At 45.4% G+C, this 19876-nt stretch overlaps 1 protein-coding gene across 1 annotated transcript in view; it reads left to right on the top strand.

Annotated features, from left to right (window-relative positions):
* Positions 1 to 187, top strand: part of LOC142764863 (uncharacterized) — a 29767-nt gene extending 29580 nt beyond the window's left edge. The window contains exon 5 of the mRNA XM_075865401.1: positions 27 to 187. Within this exon, the coding sequence (XP_075721516.1) occupies positions 27 to 55 (29 nt within the window). The 3' untranslated portion in view covers positions 56 to 187. The remainder of the gene's footprint in view (positions 1 to 26) is intronic.
* Positions 188 to 19876: the final 19689 nt, after the last annotated feature.

The following is a 19876-nucleotide window of genomic DNA, read 5'->3' as shown; positions in this document are numbered from 1 at the left end:
AAGTGAATCATTTTCAACGTTTTCAGGCACGTGCGAGGATGGTATCTGCATGTAGTGGGAGTTCATGAGGAATGATGTTTCACGTTGCATCATGGGAAGAAAATAAATATGCATGGACTGCCAACGAATTTTTAGAAGACTTGGAGCTTCTTTATTTATAGACTGCTTAAAATGCTAACAATAAAGTCATCGGGTTCATTGACCACATACATAGAAGAGAAGGGTCCATCGCGGCACAACTGCATTGCGATTGCATCCGCTTTCTTCACGTATGCAGAACAATGTCATGTTTTACATGCGAAGCAGATTTTAGTCGGAGATGTTCCCGTCCTTGTTTCACGCACCCACTCCAACAATACGCATGCGCATCCCCCTTGGAGCTGTTGCCGTTTTTCTTTTCAGCACCCACTCTCCCATTATGCATGCGCATCCGTCTCCCACAATTTCCCTTTCCCTCCCGAGCCAGCGACAAAGTCAACAAGATCCTTCCTCGAAACACACAATCAGCGTGAACTTGTTTGCAGCACAGCAGCATAAACACAGTCACAAGGAACGATGGCTGTGGTGTTCCATTAGAAGCCTTTTTTGAACTTTCTTTTTACCTAGAAAGCACTTTGATTTCATGGCGAGGCGAAAAGGAGCAGAAAGACAGACCTGTGGGGTAGACGGCTGTGGGAGTGGACCATTGACCAAAGTTTCTCGTGTATAAATAAAGGACACGTAACATTTGTTCGAGGTCATACTCAATCAGTGCTAGATTTGTCATTTTGTACCAGTGCGATTACTGTTTTGTCGTTGTCCGCGATTGACTCTGCAACTAACAATGACCATCTTCCGGTAGTTTTTGACGTTGTATGTCCAATGACAACTTTAGTCCGACATCAACTTTAGAGCAAAAACGAGTATATGTCAACCATAGAAAAATTGACAATGGTCAGGAATTTGCATCTAAGCTCGGCTTCCTACTGGAGGGATGTCGGTAAAATTCAGAGTTTGTTATTCCATTGAGTGAAAGGCCATCCTCTGATGACTGATGAATGTACGCGCGAAAAAAGCCGCTTGGAAGAAGCTTGTGCATAATGAATGTCCAGCAAATTTGAAAGACTATCAGTTTTTTTCCCGGCGTAATTAAGCGCACTGTTAAACGTGAGAAAGAAGAACATGACAGTCAAAATTTCGATTATCTTTCCAAATCAAACAATAAGCGTGCTCTGTTTGCATATCTGCGACCAACAAAGGTACTGCCAACCCCTTTAACTTTAGAATTATGTATCTTGACGCCGCAAGAGATGACTGCCTCTCTGGAAATGATAGCTAAAGGTTAAGAACGTGATGTTGTAATTTTATGCGTACTGTACTTGTGGTATGTTTCTGCTTTGCTGCCAGGGTGGCACGACCAAGTCAGGCACTTACTTAGCCTTTAGTCGTGTCCCCCAAGGCAATCTTGTTCAATTTTGCCTTGAATAAAGCAAACCAAACCCAAAAAAGCTTTAGAACCGATGTCTAAACCATTCGCAACATGATCGTATCCATGCACAAATTTACCAAAATTTCCGTACCTGAATTGACTGAAACTGTACTTTGTTTATGAATTACTGCCACTGGAGCGGATGGAATCCATGTTAAAAGTTTTTCTTGAAGAATCCTTTAATGTTCTTATAGAGATTGTGAACTACTCGTTGAAGAACTCATGGATACCACAAGAATGGAAACTAGGTAAACTTATACTGTCGCTGAAAAAACAAGACGGCAGTTATTTATAGGACAACATAAGGCCAATTGCCTCGACATCAAATCTGGTGAAATTTATTGAGAGAATTATCTATACATGACCTGATGGATATATTGAAAAACGGTCAATTCTAAGCCCCTGTCTAGTCAGACTCAGGGCTGGGTGTTCTATTTGGAATGCTCCTATCGATTTTGAAAGTCGTATACAGTTAGCCGGAAGGGACAACAAATATGCAGCTTTAGTTAGTTTGGATATCACTAAAGGATACTGCACTGTAGAACATAGTATTTTGATAGATCCACTGGAAACCCTGTATTTTTCCTGTATACGTAGTGTCACGGTACAACGCGAACAAATCACAAGTACGCCCGTAGAGAGCGAAAGCAGCGGCTTCTCAACAGCTGAGCCGCAAGATTGTCCTCTTCGTTTTCGAGTCAAGCCAGAGGCCCACAACCTTGTGTCCGCTAAATCTCCCCATCATCATTTACGTTTACATGTAGACACGGTTCATTTGCCTCCCTCTCAAAAAGCATCGACCCGATGCGAAGTCAATAATGCAGTTTTTTAAAAGAAAGTATCGCGCAGTCACTCGCTGATGTAAGGCTTCATGCTCACTACGTGAACGAGTTCAAGATGGTGCTGGCGACGCTTCGTACTACTCGAACTGTCGGGAACAACTTCGTAAATGACATCACTCAGTTGATGCAGCAGTCAGTATACCCAAAGTATCTAATTCTTAAGAGCTTTTCAGGAAGTCCTCGTTTTCGTACGGGTGTCCAAACCCATACTTTGTCGCCAGTTTGATAGACGAGTGTTCTGCGGTGAGCATTGTAGCGGTCTGTTTCAATAGTAACGTGGAATCACAAATTCATTTTGGACAGGAAGTACTATTTCTCAAAGGCGGCTTTTCATCGATTATGCACATACAAACTAGGGGAGTAACGCAAGGCTCTGTGTTGTCCCCGGTGTTATTTAATGTGCCGATGAGCATCATTCCACGTAACATGGACCTAACCACTCATTGTTATGTAGATGATATCGCCTTCTTTGCCACAACAGACACAATTCAGACGTTATATGGCCGCCTGCAGTCTTACCTTAGCACCCTGGAGAACTCGCTTGATGACAATCAATTTTTACTAAATCCGAGTAAATGTGCTCTTCTTGTCTTCCCCTTACGCACCACCGCGGTGGTCTACTGGCTAAGGTACTCCTCTGCTGACCCGCAGGTCGCGGGATTGAATCCTGGCTGCGGCTGCTGCATTTCCAGATGGAGGCGCAAATGTTGTAGGCCCGTGTGCTCAAATTTAGGCGCATGTTTTAGGTTCTATTGATAGGCAACTAGAAGGTCATTTCGATAATCTGTGCAGTGGCATTTTCCGCTATGTTGACGACTTTGCTGTAATTTTCAGTTCTTGCTTTCACAGCGAAGACCTTCATGAAATTCTCACGTTATTCAGGCAGCATGGTATGACCCTCGCCTTTACGTACGAAGTTCCTAAAACTAATGAACTACACTTTCTACACATTTGAACCACTGTTTCTAAACCTGAGACTAGTATTTGGGAAAACTTTGCGTGCTGTAATTATGACTCCAGGTCTGTTAAACCCATCCTAAACTTCAGATCCGGTCATTCTGAGGTCACCAAAACAGCCATTGCGAAGCCTATCTTAAATTCGTCTCTGAAGGAATCGTGCCCTGACATGGCTGAATCCACTTTTTATGATTAGGTAAAACGTATAATGAACGCGGGTTACCCTTATGCTTTAGTTTCATCTGTATGTGATCCAGCCCCGCCGCGGTGGTCTAGTGGCTAAAGTACTCGGCTGCTGACCCGCAGGGCGCGGGTTCGAATCCCGGCTGCGGCGGCTGCATTTCCGATGGAGGCGAAATTGTTGTAGGCCTATCTGCTCAGATTTGGGTGCACGTTAAAGAACGCCAGGTAGTCTAAATTTCCGGAGCCCTCCACTATGGCGTCTCTCATAATCATATAGTGGTTTTCGGGCGTTAAACCCCACATATCAATCAAGATATGAGATCCAATTCATTAAGACGTCAAACATATAAAAAAGAAGTAAAGCTGTTAATACTAACTCCGATAAAATAAAGAAAAAAATAGGTTTCGTATCTGCATGTTTCACTGCAAATGTCGTCGAAAAATGATAGTATTGCGCCTGAAAAGAATGAACGAAACGTTTATTGAATGTTATGCACGACACAATTGGTGAAATATATTATGGAAGTGCTGCGTAAGGAGTCTTGATCCGTGCACCGAAGGTGAACGAGCGCACGGATAGCTATCTGGCAGTTATCTTCGTAAACGAAGGAAGGCGTGCAGAACCCAAAGGTGTAGGTTATAAGGTGTAGAACCCAAAGCGACGGGCAGATGCCACCATCGTGTTGCCTTAGGAAAGCGCTGGAAGGACTTCCCTTTTTGAGCATCGCATAGCGTTGTCGGCGTAGCGTGATAACCTCTACGGTCGCTATAATTACTTATGTATGCCTTCTCTAGTTGATAGTACACATATAAATATATTGACGTGGTGTCACGGTGTCTCAATAAGGGCAATAATTGCTTTTTAGTTGACAATCACACAAATATAAACGCTAAAACTTGAGCAATATTGGTGGGCGCTGCGAAATGGGTTGGCCATTCGGGATATTGTTTGGGGCGGTTTGGAGTATGGTTCTGGCGCACAAACAAACAAACGCATAGACAGACAGACAGACAGACAGACAGACCGAATTGTCGCATCTAAGGTCCCCAAGAAATACTATCGTATTTTAAAGTACAGTGTTTCTTTACGTACATAGACTAACACATTGGCATAAAAACGTAGGTTGTACGGCATCGATGTTTTTTTTCTCTCTGAGAAACTGAAGATATATCGCAAGTGCCCGATGATTCACAATGACCTGAAGGACAAGCAGGGTAAAGGAAAGTGCACCACTAATCAAAGGAACAAGTACATCGCGTTTGTTAAGGGAGAAGCGTATGCCGCTCCATTATAATGTGGAGGGGAATGCCTGGGGTAAACTAAGCTACGTGTCAATGTTTGAGTGCGTGAGCATGAGCGATCACATCAAGGGCTTGCGCAACTCCATCTGCCGGTTAGCTGAAGATCATGTGAGCGTCGCCCTATCTTCAATAAAACCACCGTCGTTTTTAAACACGTCAGTAAATTGACAAGAGAAATGACCGAAGCTTATAATGGATTAGGTGTAAGAGCTGTATCAGTGAAGCATCCATTTTTATGCATGAGACGGAATTTGATTTCTTGTGCCGATTATGAATATATGTATGTATGACGACGCTGCTGGAATATTTCCTTTGCCTTGCGCGTGTCATTTACTATATATATATATATATATGTGTCATAAGTCAATTTTCGATTGAATTAGTTGAGAATCACCGCCATCTTTTCTTTCTATTTCGCTCCTTCCCTGTGACTGTGTTTTCGCTGTTGCGCTGTAAACAAGTTCATGATAGATCACAACCAGCTGGTGCAACTACTAGCTTATTGTAACACATGAGGAGTTTGTAGCCGTTTGTCGTTAGTCTTGCGGTGGTCCACGTATCCGTGAGCCAGAGCGCGCCTGCATTGGTTAGCAAGGGAGCACGTTTGATGTCTCTGGCATGCGCGTTGAGGGACCGGCTGTTAACGAGTGCTGTAGTCATGAACACCGGCAGTGTTGTTGGCAACGGCCACCAGCATTAAGCGAGGGTCACTGGTTGCATTACTCAGGTATAGAGATTCCGAATGTTGGTGCACTTGCCCAAGGCGACGTAGAGGAGATTTTCTAGGTATCTTTCACCACTTTCCCACTGCTTCGCATCCACAGATGGTTCCCTATAGCAGTGATACGACGCAATGTTTTTGTTATTTCAAGATTTTGGAACTCCCAAACCACATATACCGTATCAATCAATACGTTAGCACCTTTGCGTACCGCACAATACTTCAGTATTGCGTGATACGCAAAGAACCTAAGGTTTATGATTTACTTATATGTAGGGTTTAGCGCCCCGAAACCACCATATGATTATGAGAGACGCCGTAGTCGAGAGCTCCACACTTTCGACCACCTAGGGTTCTTTACTGTGCACCCAAACCTGAGCACACGGGCCTACAGCACATACGCCTCTATCGAAAATGCAGCCGTCGCAGCCTGGATTCTATCCGAAGACCTGTGCGTGGTCAGCAGCTGAGACTGCCGCAGTGGAGCGACTAAAGGTTCCTGTAGGTTTCTGTAGGAATATTGTATTCAGTATCACCCAAAACTTTACTCCTACAGGCACCGTATTTAGCTACGGAAAGCACTTGAAATACACAACATGAAAAGTTTTATACTTTCGCAATAACTTTGCGTCATAACGACAACACATTCATAGCGTTGATATTATGTCGATACATGGCTGTGGTGGAGCGCGCTTAGAAATATTCGGACCTTTAAGCTTCGCTTTTAACAGTACAACGTGATAGCAATATCCTGTCCCTAGTTATATTGTATTACTTAATTCACAAAGTTTAACTCATCAATTACAATGGCGTAATCGATAAGCTTCAAAGCGGCTTGTGTCATTCGATCTTTCGCAAATTGCTGAATTCTGTGCAAGAGGTAGCATGCTTTACACTACGAAAATTATGCGCGTAAAACGTTTGCGAAGTTGCTACACGCCCACTTCGTGGTCTTAAAGGAGCACACACAGTGGCGTGTGTGCCTCTTGAAATGAATGGCTAGCTTTAAATCGCCAAGTCGTTAATCTTATTATGTGACACCCGATGGCGGTGTATATTTGTACCATGCAATATTACGATGATATTGCATGTTGTATACAGGACGTATGTGTGTTTGTAAAGCTTGCAAGTTTTTTTTTTTTTTTGCACGGCCTTACCCAGCAGATGAAGACACTTTCACTGCATTTCCAAGCTGGAGCATGGCTGTGTAGTAGAACACCTGCTTGGGGCCCAATGATTCTTCGGACATATAGTTTTTTATAATTCAATTTATTTTCATATTCTTCGATTCATTAATCACGGAGAACATGACAATGTTTCGCTCGTAACTAACGACGCCTTTGTTTCTATAGATGTGTCTCCCGCTGTAAACACTTAGGAATTCTGGAGCTCGGCGGAACGCTGTACCGAAACGCTCACCATAAATATCGACATTTCGTCATCCTGGATCGGAAGTACCGCCGTCGAGAGAGCTACCCTTGGAGCGCAGTAGTCTTGATTCACCCCCAGCGTGTTAAGAAAAAATGCACTTTATTCGTCGGAGTCCATGGCCTAATACATCAGTTTGGTTTGCCACTATATAGAGAGTGCAAGGAGGTCAATTTGTGAAGGTGTGGGCGTGCTAGTAATATGCAGAAAATAAACTCCAACTGCACAATCAGGCAAAGGACACTGTGCAGAATCACCCGAGCTTTTTGAAACTCGGAATGAGCTCCGAATATTTCCGAGTTCTGGGCCAATTTCAATAAACCACAAATACGAAAAAGCCAGATCTACCCCTCAGAGCGCTGCGTTTTATTCGTTACGACGCGATCCGGAATCGCCTCAAAAATGACTGACAAAGTCGGGCAGTATTTTGAAACCACAGACCTTTTCTTTCTTTTGTTTCTCGTTACACTGATTGCAGAAGAGCATCGATTCAATGAAACTCTCAGAAAGTTATCTGAATAATATTTTAGACACACGGTTGTTTAACTTTATTCTGAAGCTTTTAATGCCTGCACTAAGTTCTGTTTTATAATAATCAGCACGGCGGCTTCAAAGGTTATTTCCAGCTAGCGTGAAAATTCACTACTAGTTGGTCTAGGACGTGCTATGACCAAGCTGATTACGTCAAGTCATGGTAAGGTCGAGATAAATACACAGCATTTTAAGAAGACCATGCTTATGAAGCTAAGATAGGGCAAGGCTAAATAAAGCATGGTACTTTATAAGCTATATAAGCAATGTTTATTACCGTGACGCTAATTATGAACAGGGTAAGTAAAAGCTTGCTAAGTAGTCGTTGTTACTAAGATGATGAATGTGATCGTGCTAAGCAGGACTACGTTTTATAGCTCCGTACTTTACTGACCTTACTACTTGCGCCCTCCATAACTGCGTTTTAGGACCCTATCAATGAAGACTAAAGTCTACAGTGCAAGGATCATTAAGCCTTAGTCAATTCGTACACTCAAAAGTAAGACAGAGCTGATGCAGCCTTCGCTTCGAAGCCAACCAAAAGGATGAGTAGACGACCGACCTAAAAACCTGGATGAAGCTACACTTAACTACAAGCTCCCCTATTTTTTCAGTCTTGCACCAGTATTGCAAGCTGTCCATAGTATTTTATATGCGAAGAAGCTATTTAGCGTCCAATACAAGAAATGCTTCACAGTCGCACCGGCACCATGGCAGTCACTAGTTGAACCAAGGCCTTCTTAACATCAACAAGTTTGTATCCTAGTTCACACGTTAATTAGTTCGATTGACAGACGCCCGAGGCAAAGAACGGGTACGCCCACCACGTTTTTTCTTGCCGAGGAGCAGCGTTCACGCCAAGCAGCACAATTATTCTATCAGCCTTATAGAGCAGACTATGCATACACGTACGCTGGAGTAAAATTCATATGATCAGGCGGCTACGATGTCTCGAATTCAATTTATGGCGCTCACGCCATATCCACTAACTGCCGCGTTGCTGCCATGATGAGGGCAGCGCTGGTGAAAACCTGTCGTTATATTTATCGGCAATATTTGATTGAAGCGAAACGAGCAGCGTGAGAGTGATGCGTGTCCACCCTTGCTGCCTTGGAGAGTGCAAATTTTCATGCTGCAGGTGTAACGAAAGAACCTGTCCGAAAGAGGACAGACGTCCACGAACACATTTGTGTGCGTTTTGAGTTGGCCAAAAGAGAGGGCGACAGCCACGCTCTCGTCACTGCACTGCTAAAATGTTGATTGAGCGGCGACGCTGACATGTTCGTACCCGGTGTTCTCTTCATACTGACGCAAATGTCTCACTGGCGTTTCCAAAGCCACAAGAGTTCTTGTAACCAGTTTATTCGACGCTGGTATCGCACGCTCCGCACTCTCTTCATGCCGTGGGCGGCGCCATTGATTGAGCTTGGAGCAAACTCGTTTGCACGAGAAATTCGGATTGTTCTGCATAACACTCAAGGAAAAAAAGAGACGAAGCAATTGTGGGGGTTCCGTCTTGTCTTGTTCTGTTCTGATTACGCGTTTCTAGTTAATCAGCTCAACTTTGAAAAATACACTATAATAAAGGTGTGCTCCTTAAAGAATGAAATGCACACCTTGCTGGCAGAAGAAAGAAATTACCAAAATGATTAGCTTCACAATGAAACTCATTCAGCGTAAGAAACTCATATGTCAGCATTTAATTCGTGTTTTTATATAAAGGAATGTACAAGCATTTAATGGGTGGAGACGGCTGGAGAGGACACCTCATATTTTCAAAACGCGATAGCGTTAAAGAGTTCCTATAACAGAATATTTAGCGTCAGTCGTCGATGGTTCTGGGCGAAATATCATCATCTTGTTCGTTGCAGAAAATGAAGAATTATACCAATAAAATAAAAAAAAAATAAAATGTCCATGTCCAAGTGAGTGTTTACCAGTGGTAAGCTACGAAGAAAAAACCTACAGGCGCTGATAAAGGTGGTTCCACATGACGACAAAGCGAGCAAGGAGAAAAAAGCTAAAAGTATAACCTTGGTGAGTAGAGAAGAGCAGAGTTCTTCAGAGAATAAACGGGTGCAGAAAGCACCCTCTTTGAAATCAAGAAGAAATTCATTTGGCTAGGCGCCGAGCGTACGATGCAGAACTCATTGAGGGTAATTTTGTAGCTTTTAGGAGAAGGCAAACACTCGAGGGGCAACAGAAAGTGAGACGGACAGAAGAGCATAGAAAGTTTTCTTGTATAACGTGACCTGTTTTATCGGCAGAACATGGGAGTCACCTGCTGCGTGAAAAGGGCGCCGTCAGATTGAAGAATGTTATTACTATGCAAGTGTACTCATACAGCTCAGGAAGCCATCATACGAACTTCGGTGTCAGGTAGTTTACCAATTTGAAGTCCACTCGCAAATGATTAAGCATCACGGTGGGGACTGTGTAAGCATAGCCGAAATTTCTGTAACTGCCGAAAGACTGCCAGGCCCTCTAGCTCGGAAGGCGATTGCAACTTCCCACACCCTAGTTCTGACGACCGACACCCAACAGTACACGTAGCTCTCCTGCAGGTCTTGGTCTCGAAATTCTAGCGTCAATGTTTTCTAGACGTTGAGGCCTCGTCGATATCAGCGAGTGATAAATGCTGTACAAAAGCGTTCGATAAGAAGTCGTGACACCATTTGCCTGTTACATCGTACTGATAGGGACATAGACGTGGAATGTCAACGCAAGCTGCTTATCAACTCATATCAACTTAAGAGCATCTTACGTGAATTTGAAAATTCATCATCGTCAAATTAGGAATTAAACCGAAAAGCAATAAGATTTTCGTGTGAATACACTTCGTAAATATTGCCTATCACTGTTTTCGGTCATCTTACCATAGCGTTGTATCAGATAGACAAGGCTAATAGTGACATACAACGGTGCAAAACCAAACTAGCGACCTACAAGCATAACAAGCACCAGCATTGAGAAGTTTTTTTATTGACTTTACTGTCATTTTTCTGTTGTCAAGAACAGGGATGCGAGTGAGAAAAGAAGATCTTTCGGCTGCACAATGTTAGTTCCAGCTTCGATGTCAATGAATCTGGAAGTTGCCGAACAGTCGCAACTCTGAGTAACTACCGATGAGGCAAGACCAAAGTAAGATGACTAAATGGGAAGCAAGATTAAAAAATATTGTAGTTATGAAGTTTCATTCCGCGAAGGAGAAGAACCATCTATATGCTGTGGAAACGATGGAGCATGTTCTAATTGAATCTGAAGATATCCACCCAAGAGTACGCTTGGGCACATGCATATATGAAGCCTTGGGCTCTAGGGACAGAAATAAAAAGCTGGATGCAATCATCATAGAATTAACTTAGAGAGGATTAGAGTATTGGTGCTAGATAAGTGAAGAAGCCTAACGAAAAGTATTACGGATAAATACCTATATCCTGCCAGAAGGAGCAAACAAATCAGATTTGAATTTCAGTTTTTTTTTGCTGTAGTAAAATATATGGACAAAGAAGGCGAGGCACTAGCTCAAATTCAAGAATAACAAAAAAAACCATTTTGAAGCGCCTTTGTAACACGTCACCATTAGTTCTCAATGGGGATGCTTACAGCATTTATCGACCCATCATTTCATGGCTCTTGCAACCGCGCATCTGCAAATGTTAGGAAGTGTGCGCGCTGCACTGCAAATAATGTGTTGTGACGACCTGATATGGAAGGAAAGAAAGACACGGGAAGGTTCATAAAGGCTTCGTTTTGGTGTTGTGTTGTGGGTCACCTCTCATTGTTCAACTCTGTCATCTCAAGAATCGCTCACACAGAATGGCGTTTGATAGAAGAGGCGGGTGAAGGTGAAGTTTCTACACAACGTGTGAGATGTTCGACGGCCACAGTCAGACAGCAGTTGCCATAAGATGTGTTTGGTATAGGGCTCCAAATAGAGATCGATGCCGACGTGATTACGTGCACTAAGTGTGCCAGGTAGAGATTGCAGCTGGGCAGCCAAACGAAGAGGATTCTTGTGGTGTCCCAATGTATGCATAAACACGCGTGAATCATGCATCCCGCGCAACTAACAAGGAATTAGTAGGCGTGTGTGAGTTCTGAGTGTACATCTATGTACGCTTTTAGCATCACCGTGAAACTCCGCACAGAGATTCGAGCGGAGATGGTGGGGGGGAGGGGGGGGCACAAGTAGGTATTTAAGGCCGTCTGAAAAGTAGTTGAGGCGCAATTGGCCTGGTGTGCGACCGACAGTGGCACAGCGACCCAGACGTGTATGATGTCCGAGCGTACATTCGCGCGCTTTCTTCTCGCTCACTTTCCCGGCACCATGTGGAAACCACCGTCATGGTAAAACATAGCATTGAAGCAGTTCACTTGGCTTACTCTTGTATAGTGGCTGCCGGCGTTGTTTGAAGAACCGCGGGTCTCTGGTTTCGACACTTGTTTCAGAAGCAGAGCAATTTGTTTCTTCGAACTGCGGCCGCTCGTCTCCACGGCGAGTGCTTCACAACGGTGAAATACTGCTCTCTGCCGCAGTTTACTTCATCCACCAGTGAAAAGGGTATTTGTTTTCACAATTATCCTAAGGCTCCGAAGCTGAACAAGAAGTGAATAGTCAAGCTAAGAACGAGAAATCGTCTCACGCCTTTATCGACTGTGTGCAGTAAGCACTTCATTGACGCTAATTTCTTCTATATCCACTCTGGGCTCTACTCCGGTAACCTTGTAAGTAATTTTGAGCGCCTCGCCGGTGCTTCATCCATTTATTGCACGCAGGCTCTAAACATAAGCGACTTAAACAGGTGCGGTGTGGTGCCAAACCTGCCGCGAAGGCCCATAGACAGGTAGCGACCATGCAGCCTACGAATCGCTTCGCTGGTAAGCGCGTCTCGTAAGCGCACTGGCGCAGTGCTGAATATGCGAGGCTACGGCTCTGTTTTTTTATATACGTAGAGATGGTTTACTCATGAAGCCAAGCGGACCTATTCGACTGCTTCTCAAAAATTTATGACTGTAACCTGCTGTCACTGTTTCGTGCACAGTCACTTAGGGCTTCCTGTTTTCAGCTGAGACAGTGCAGAAGCTCTTTAAAACATGAAAAATATTTAACTCTTTTACGTCCTGTGCATAACCATTAACTTGACCCAGCTGCCTTTGTCACATAATTTCTGTGGACCAGTGCGTGGTATATATGATAAGCAATATTTATTTGTTATTTGCTCATAACGAAGCAACGGGCCTGTGCTGTATTAGTCCGAACTACTTTACGATATCGTTCCCAGTTAATCAACAATACTGGAACGTACTGGATTCATTGGCACTGTGCAGGGTGTGCAACAACGTGGCACTTGCCGTCTCCCCTGGCCACACGAGGTCTTTCCTCAAGCCCCTGCTTACCGAGATACAACACGGGCTTGAGCTTTCAATTAGGACAAAACCCTACCAACGCCCGCGACTACAATCATAGCACAAGTATCTCAAATTTGGTAATTTGATTGATTGATATGTGGGGTTTAACGTCCCAAAACCACCATATGATTATGAGAGACGCCGTAGTAGAGTACTCCGAAAATTTCGACCACCTGGGGTTCTTTAACGTGCACCCAAATCTGAGCACACGGGCCTACAACATTTTCGCCTCCATCGGAAATGCAGCCGCCGAAGCCGGGATTCGAACCCGCGACCTGCGGGTCAGTAGCCGAGTACCTTAGCCACTAGACCACCGCGGCGGGGCAAATTTGGTAATTTCTAGAGAGGGTTCCGAATGGCAGGCTCACTGTTGTAGCAGCAGTATAAACAATCATCTTTTTGTATTATACTCACTTGTTTCTTGGAAATATCAGAGGGGCATAATTATTAAGAAATCATCACACATTTCCTGATTTTCACTCTCACCTGTGAAGCAATGTGCAGTAAAGATATGCTTTGGCCACAAGTAACACAAACACAAGGTAAACAAACACACAACAATAGCAAAAGCAGCCAAAGCATGTCATTAAGCAAATACTAACTAGGCCAACAATCGGTACAGTAAAGATATTATAACAAGGTCAGGCGTACCAATCTCCCAAGGATAGTTGTGAAATCAAATGTCCTTTCCACGGGTGGACGAAGTACACTGAGACACAAAGCAGTACTGTACAAATGCACAGCACTCACCGCGAAAAAAAAATATATTACTTTGTAACACACTATGCTCACATAAACTAAACTATTACGAACTCGATCGCCACGGAGACGTTGAGTGGTGATTTTGCAAGACCACTTATTTGTCGAATTTGAGCCTGATGGCCTAAACCGAGAATTAAAAATATAGCCTGCGTCGATTGTACACCACTTAACCCTCGATACGACGTCACTTATGTGTAGATGCTGGAAGTAGGCATTGTTACTGATATATAAAAAACTAGAGAACTAATTAGCGCGGCCATGAGCGTTGGCAGGCATTTTTTTCTTGGGGCGTGCAAACCGGTGTACTATGCTCTGGCACTTAGAATCGCTTCTTCTGACTCCTCTAATGCTTTGGAAAGACAAGCTGCAGTGGAAGTATTATAAATATTTCGATATATGAATGCTCGTTTCCGCTTAGTAGTGCAGCAGAACCTTCGTTCAGTAATTCTTTGTGCTATTGACGATGAGCCTACGTCTGTACATTTACACCCTGCGTGGACGCACTACCATACTAAGGAACGTTTATATTGGCCGGGAATATGATAGTTTGTTGAAGTGGATGAATCCTTGAATTTGTCCAGCGGTCTTCGTCTGTGACGAGAGAAATGCTGAACGTATCCGCGAGGAAAACGAAGACCAGTGAACGTGCTGGCTGTCCCTAGCCGCCGCTAGGCTGACGATGACGACGCTGTCAGATTGAAGCTGTTGGCCACTCCTGCACTCACTTTTGCGACCTGATGAATGGCCCCTTCAGCCGTACGCGTATTAGACTTATCTGCGCATGACGACGTGCATTATGAAGCAGGCAGGCTTGCTCAATGATTAATTGGAGCTATTTACATCCTGAATAAATTCTCGCTCTGTTGATTTGAATTGCGTGCAGGAGTCTTGAAATACGGTACCAGCTGATTCAGTTGGGGTATCTTTGCACTACAAATATACTGTGCTACCGAAGCGAAAACCACAAAATCACTTTTAGGTTAGCATGGGTGGTCATCTGCAACCTTTCAAATGGCAGTGTAAGAGCACTTTAAATTTTAAAATTGCAATAATATTATTACATTCGAAGCTTCTCTTAGCTTCCATATTACGGATTTTAGTATGTTTTGCAGGAGTGCATACAGGAGGTGGCACACTGAAGCCCTGCCCCCCACCCCAAAATTTTTTTCGCCATGGCGGATAGGGCGCGAAAATGAACAATTCAAGAGGCACCTCCCGCCCTTGAATGTGACGCAATTTACATGGCACTAACGTTTCGTAGCCAACGCACTGCTCCTTAAGAAGAATACCTAACGCGGACGACTGCCTTGAACGAAATGTATGCATTGTTGCAAATGTTTACTTCATGCAAGAAATTCACGTTTTGACGCATTGGGTGGTTTGTTTACCAATATTCATAACATTTATTGGTAAAAATACACTGAACGTATCAGAGCAGCAGGTGCTGTATGTTTGGGGCAATGTTAGTACATCGACTTCTGCAGCCGGTGATCGACTGGCCATGATGGTGATGCCACTTTGAGCAACGAATGTCCTGCCGTTCATAAAGTGTTTCTTTCCTTTTTGTTTCATATATTGCAATACATTTTTTACATTGCATCTTTACGTGGCATGTCCTCCGCTAGATGCACACAAATTCCCGCCGTTGTGGCTGTTTGTAGGTGCATGTGTGCGTGTTTCTTTAGTGGCAAAGCATGCACGTTTCTTGCATTTTTTACTAAACAAACCAATTTTTATAGCCTCTCTGACAAGCATACAAGCCGCGGAGGGGCCTCATTTTTCTTCTCATATCCTGCCATACACGTAAACTAATGTTTTCTGAACGCTGTGCCTTGTTTTTGTGGGAGATGAGAATGTAGTGCCATCATCACCATCATCATTTCTCAATCACCGCGCCGCGCCTCTCGCGCAACTGGTGCTAGCTCGAGCTGCGCGAGGATTAGAACGAGCTCACGCACTTGGCGCGTCGGACGTGGACAGCCACCGCGGCTGCTCTTCAGGCGCGGAATAAAGTGGCGAGATCAGCACGGCCCCGTCGGCCGCCTTCGACGCCGTCTCACGTCTCTTTTCTCTCGCCGCTACATTGGTGACCCGGAGAACACGCCCTTCGCCGAGCGGCCCGCTGCCATGTTCTCGCAACTCTGCCCGCCAGTGCCGCCGTTCCAATCGACCTACCCCAAGGTATGGTTCATGCAGCTCGATGCCGTTCTGGCGTTGAATGGCGTCACGGACCAGCCGCTGATGCACGCCGTTCTTCAAGACGCCCTTCCGGTAGAGTTGCGTCATCTCTCTGGCACTTCAACCTCCAGCCAGCAGCCTTACGATGACCTCTGCTCTGCGGTGCTTGCCAGCTATGGCCTCACCTACCACCCGCTGCCGTTCACCCGCGACTTACAGGTTTCGTCTGCGTCGCAGCGTGCGGTACCCTCCGGCCCGAAAGCCTTCACTGACCGGGACCTAACTTCCCCGACTACGTCTCCTACAACATCTCGTCCGGCCGCTATCAACGCGAGTCCCGCGTACGAATGCCCATCCGACGAGGTTCAGAACATTCGTGCTGCACGCGACCAGTCAGCCACGAAATCCGACGAGCTTCTTCAATACGTTCCTGTAGCCAACGACCGGGTCGCCACGAGGTGCATTTTTTCGAAGTCCTCGGCCGATTGTCCCTCGGGCACTCTCGCCACCCGCATGTCTTCTCCGGCCTACACAAACCACGATTTCTCAGACATGTCAGACTCCACGACGGCTTCATCGCCGCATGCCCCGGAGTCTGCCAAGACTACGGATATCCTCACGCTCACTATTCGCCCCTTGGTCGCAGACACTTCAGCGTCGACGATGTCCGAAGGCGCCTCCCCACCCACCTCGACGCTCTCTGCGTCCTGCCAGCAGCGACCATCTTCAGCCCCGCAGTCTCCCGCAGCCGAAGTTAAAGTCATAAGCCGTCAACCACAGCCAAACTTCCGAGAGGCGGCGACTATGACTGACGCAGCTGAGGACGACGTACCTGGCGCGCCTATGGCACTGCAGACTACATATGCCACACATGCTGTAGAGGTTGTCATCGATCGTGCAGACCTGCACACCAACCCTCATGCGCGGAGAACCGATGGTCTTTCAGGTGTGCCACCTGGTCCTCCATCAAAGCTCACGTCTTCTGAGCTTCACAACTATTCCCAAGAGCATTTGGTGCCGGATGCAGTCCGCCACACAGGCTCGTTGGTAACAACAGCGACGACGTGCGGTCCAAATGCATATTTGCCGCCCTTGATAGTATGCCAACGAAATCGTCACGTTCGGCATAGTACAGAGAGGCCCTTTTTCAAGCCTCTTGCTAAACAGTCATGTGTTGCAGCCTTGGCCTTCAAGACGGCGCAAACACCTACGAGGTTTTCCCGACGCAAGGGCCAACCACTTGCCGTGCACATGACTAGCCGCAATGCACGGCGTTTCCGCATCCGTCGACTCGGCCACACGCCCCGGCATGCCGGTCGCAGTGCTACGCGGAGGCCGGTGTTTCATCGACAGAGACGTCCGCACCAGCACGACCGCGACGCTGCTCCTTGTCGACAGCATGCTCGGCACCCTGTGCGCTGTCAGAGACCCCGCTGTGGCTGTGAAACTTCAGTGCTCGGTCATCATGGGTGCGTTCCGATCCTTCACACTATTTCGCCCACATTGCCGGCGCGAGCTCTTCAGCGCCTGTCCACAGTTCCAGCTGTGGGCACGTTTGTCAGCCGCGTCTACTCGAAACGGCGGGTGCGCATTCGAATGGTCCCGCCGCGTAATTGTGGGTTGGACGTGTCTATGAACACAGCGACCCGGCACTTCATTCTTCGTCCCTTGCGCTTCTCCCAGTGTCGCCCGCCGGAGACACACTGCCTACTGATGGCCCATAAACGTTGACAACCTGGACTTGCCAAATGAACACTTTATGGATTGCCGTTCATGTATATAGCATTTGTCGCTCTCTTTCTTTTTTCATATGCCTTCAAATCGCGCAAAGCGCTAGGAGGGGAGCCCTGTAGTGCCATCATCACCATCATCATTTCTCAATCACCGCGCCGCGCCTCTCGCGCAGCTGGTGCTAGCTCGAGCTGCGCGAGGATTAGAACGAGCTCACGCACCTGGCGCGTCGGACGTGGACAGCCACCCCGGCTGCTCTTCAGGCGCGGAATAAAGTGGCGAGATCAGCACGGCCCCGTCGGCCGCCTTCGACGCCGTCTCACGTCTCTCTTCTCTCACCGCTACAAGAAAAAGGCAGGGAGCCGACGAAAGCACGAAAGTTGCGTAGTATCTTTCAAAATGACGGCACGCTCAGAACTTTTGCATTGAAGAAAATCGCCCTTCAGCTGTTAATGCAGTGAAGTATTGCTAACATAATATAAGAAGATTTCCTATTTGATGACGTTTTATGTGGATTTTATTGCAACCTATATGCACCAATTCATGCTGCTTGCGGGCACGGAACTTCTGCTGATTACCAGACGGGACCTGCCGTGTAGAGCGCGAAAGCCATTACAAAGTGCATCTGTTATTTTCAATAACATACTTGTTATATTGGTATTTTTTGTGTCAGAAAGGCCATCATTATCCAGTTTTTGGCCTCTTCTTGGCAACGACGAAAAGTGTGTTTTCTAAACCTTGGGAAAATGTACAGTTTTATTTGGAAGTCTGTCCTACGTGTATTTCCCAATGGCCGCATAGTGGGCGGCCAACGCCACTGCGTGTTCATAGCGTAATTTGAAAAGAAATAATAAAAAGGTTAGGATTTCGCATATATTATGTACAGCCAAGAAACCTCAAATATCAATTCCAAGAATTGCGCAAGCTCACATGTGTATGAAGCAACATTTAGGTGGGACGTCTGCTTGGATTCCTGGCTGGGAGAATTTGAAGACCCTGCTTTCATTAGTCGCTTGCTCTAAGCAAACTGGGTCCATGGTCACCACTTCTTGCGCTAGCGCTGTCCACAAACTAAATCTTATATTTTGGCTAAGAGAGGCCTAATATTCCCAGCAGAGATGTACTCACTTGGAAGAACTTTGCGTCCGTAACTCTTCAAACGCTGGTGATGGAAAGAGAGGCAGTACTGCAGTTCAGCCACACGTTAATAAGGGCTAACCGGTCTCGTTGTTCGTCGTCGTGAAAGGCTGCAGATTGGTCATATTGCCCTTAGGGCAACTCCAACAATGTTTTTGCACAAAAGCCAAAGTGAAAACACACGGAATTGCATAAGAATAATTTGTTGTTATTGTAATATGTAACAGTATAGCAATTAGCCATCACCTTCCGAGTAACATATACGGTGCCAATTTAGCAGGCAAACTGTCACACAACTAGAAACAAAAGACCCCGTTTGGGTAAACCTCAGGCGAGTGCCTTTTTGCGTTGTCACTGGATCACTTTTTTGTTTTCTGTTGTTGATAACATGTTATTGGCCCCTATATCAAAATCATTTGTTCTGATTTCGCCTAGCCCTCTTGTTTTTGGAGTCAACACGAGTGCTCAATCAGTTGTTTTAAAAATTGACACACTTCATTGGCTAATGTCATCTCTAACGCGACTTCCTTTTTTTAGACGCCAAGCTGGCATGGCCACTGTCCGCAAAAGTTGATATGGCCCGTTTCGCGAAGGCTGTTTCGTCGGCATGTCCGCGTGAAGTTCCTTTCATGCAACCTGTACAAACACTGTGTGCACCCTATTAGGTTAGAGGTTTTACACTATAGACCTGCAATGTAGCTTGGTCCATTTCTAAAACATTGTGTACATTATTCGCCAACAGAAAAAAGAACAGTCTGCGCAATGTAACGCACCACAATTCCTGCGTTTGATTATTTTAACGTGTTTTTGAATATTAGCTGTGTGCATGAAAAGCAGTTTGTGCTCATTTTGTGTCTGTGAAGAACCGCAGAAAAAGCAGCTCTATGTGAAATGGTGTCTATCAAGTATTGGCAAGAACGTTTCGGGGTATTTCATGCAGCTGTATAATGCAATGTTATCCGTTCTTTCTAGGAGCTACTAAAATCTCTAAAGAGACAAGATTTGAAGGAGTATGCCCAATATACCTGACATTTAAGACTAAGCGTGCTATTTGTGGTCGTTAATTTGACGAAACAGAAAGAACAATGAAAGAATGAACCAAAAAACATCTTTCATCTGTAGTCACCGAATGACTCACTCTAGAAACTCTCGAAACAGTGCACATGCGTCAATAAAATTCCATGGTAGGGCTTACCAACTATATAAAGCAAGTTACATAACGAC

This window comes from Rhipicephalus microplus, chromosome 6, assembly GCF_043290135.1.
Source record: "Rhipicephalus microplus isolate Deutch F79 chromosome 6, USDA_Rmic, whole genome shotgun sequence".
In the NCBI taxonomy this organism is placed as follows: domain Eukaryota; kingdom Metazoa; phylum Arthropoda; class Arachnida; order Ixodida; family Ixodidae; genus Rhipicephalus; species Rhipicephalus microplus.
This window is presented reverse-complemented; position numbering and strand designations above follow the sequence as displayed.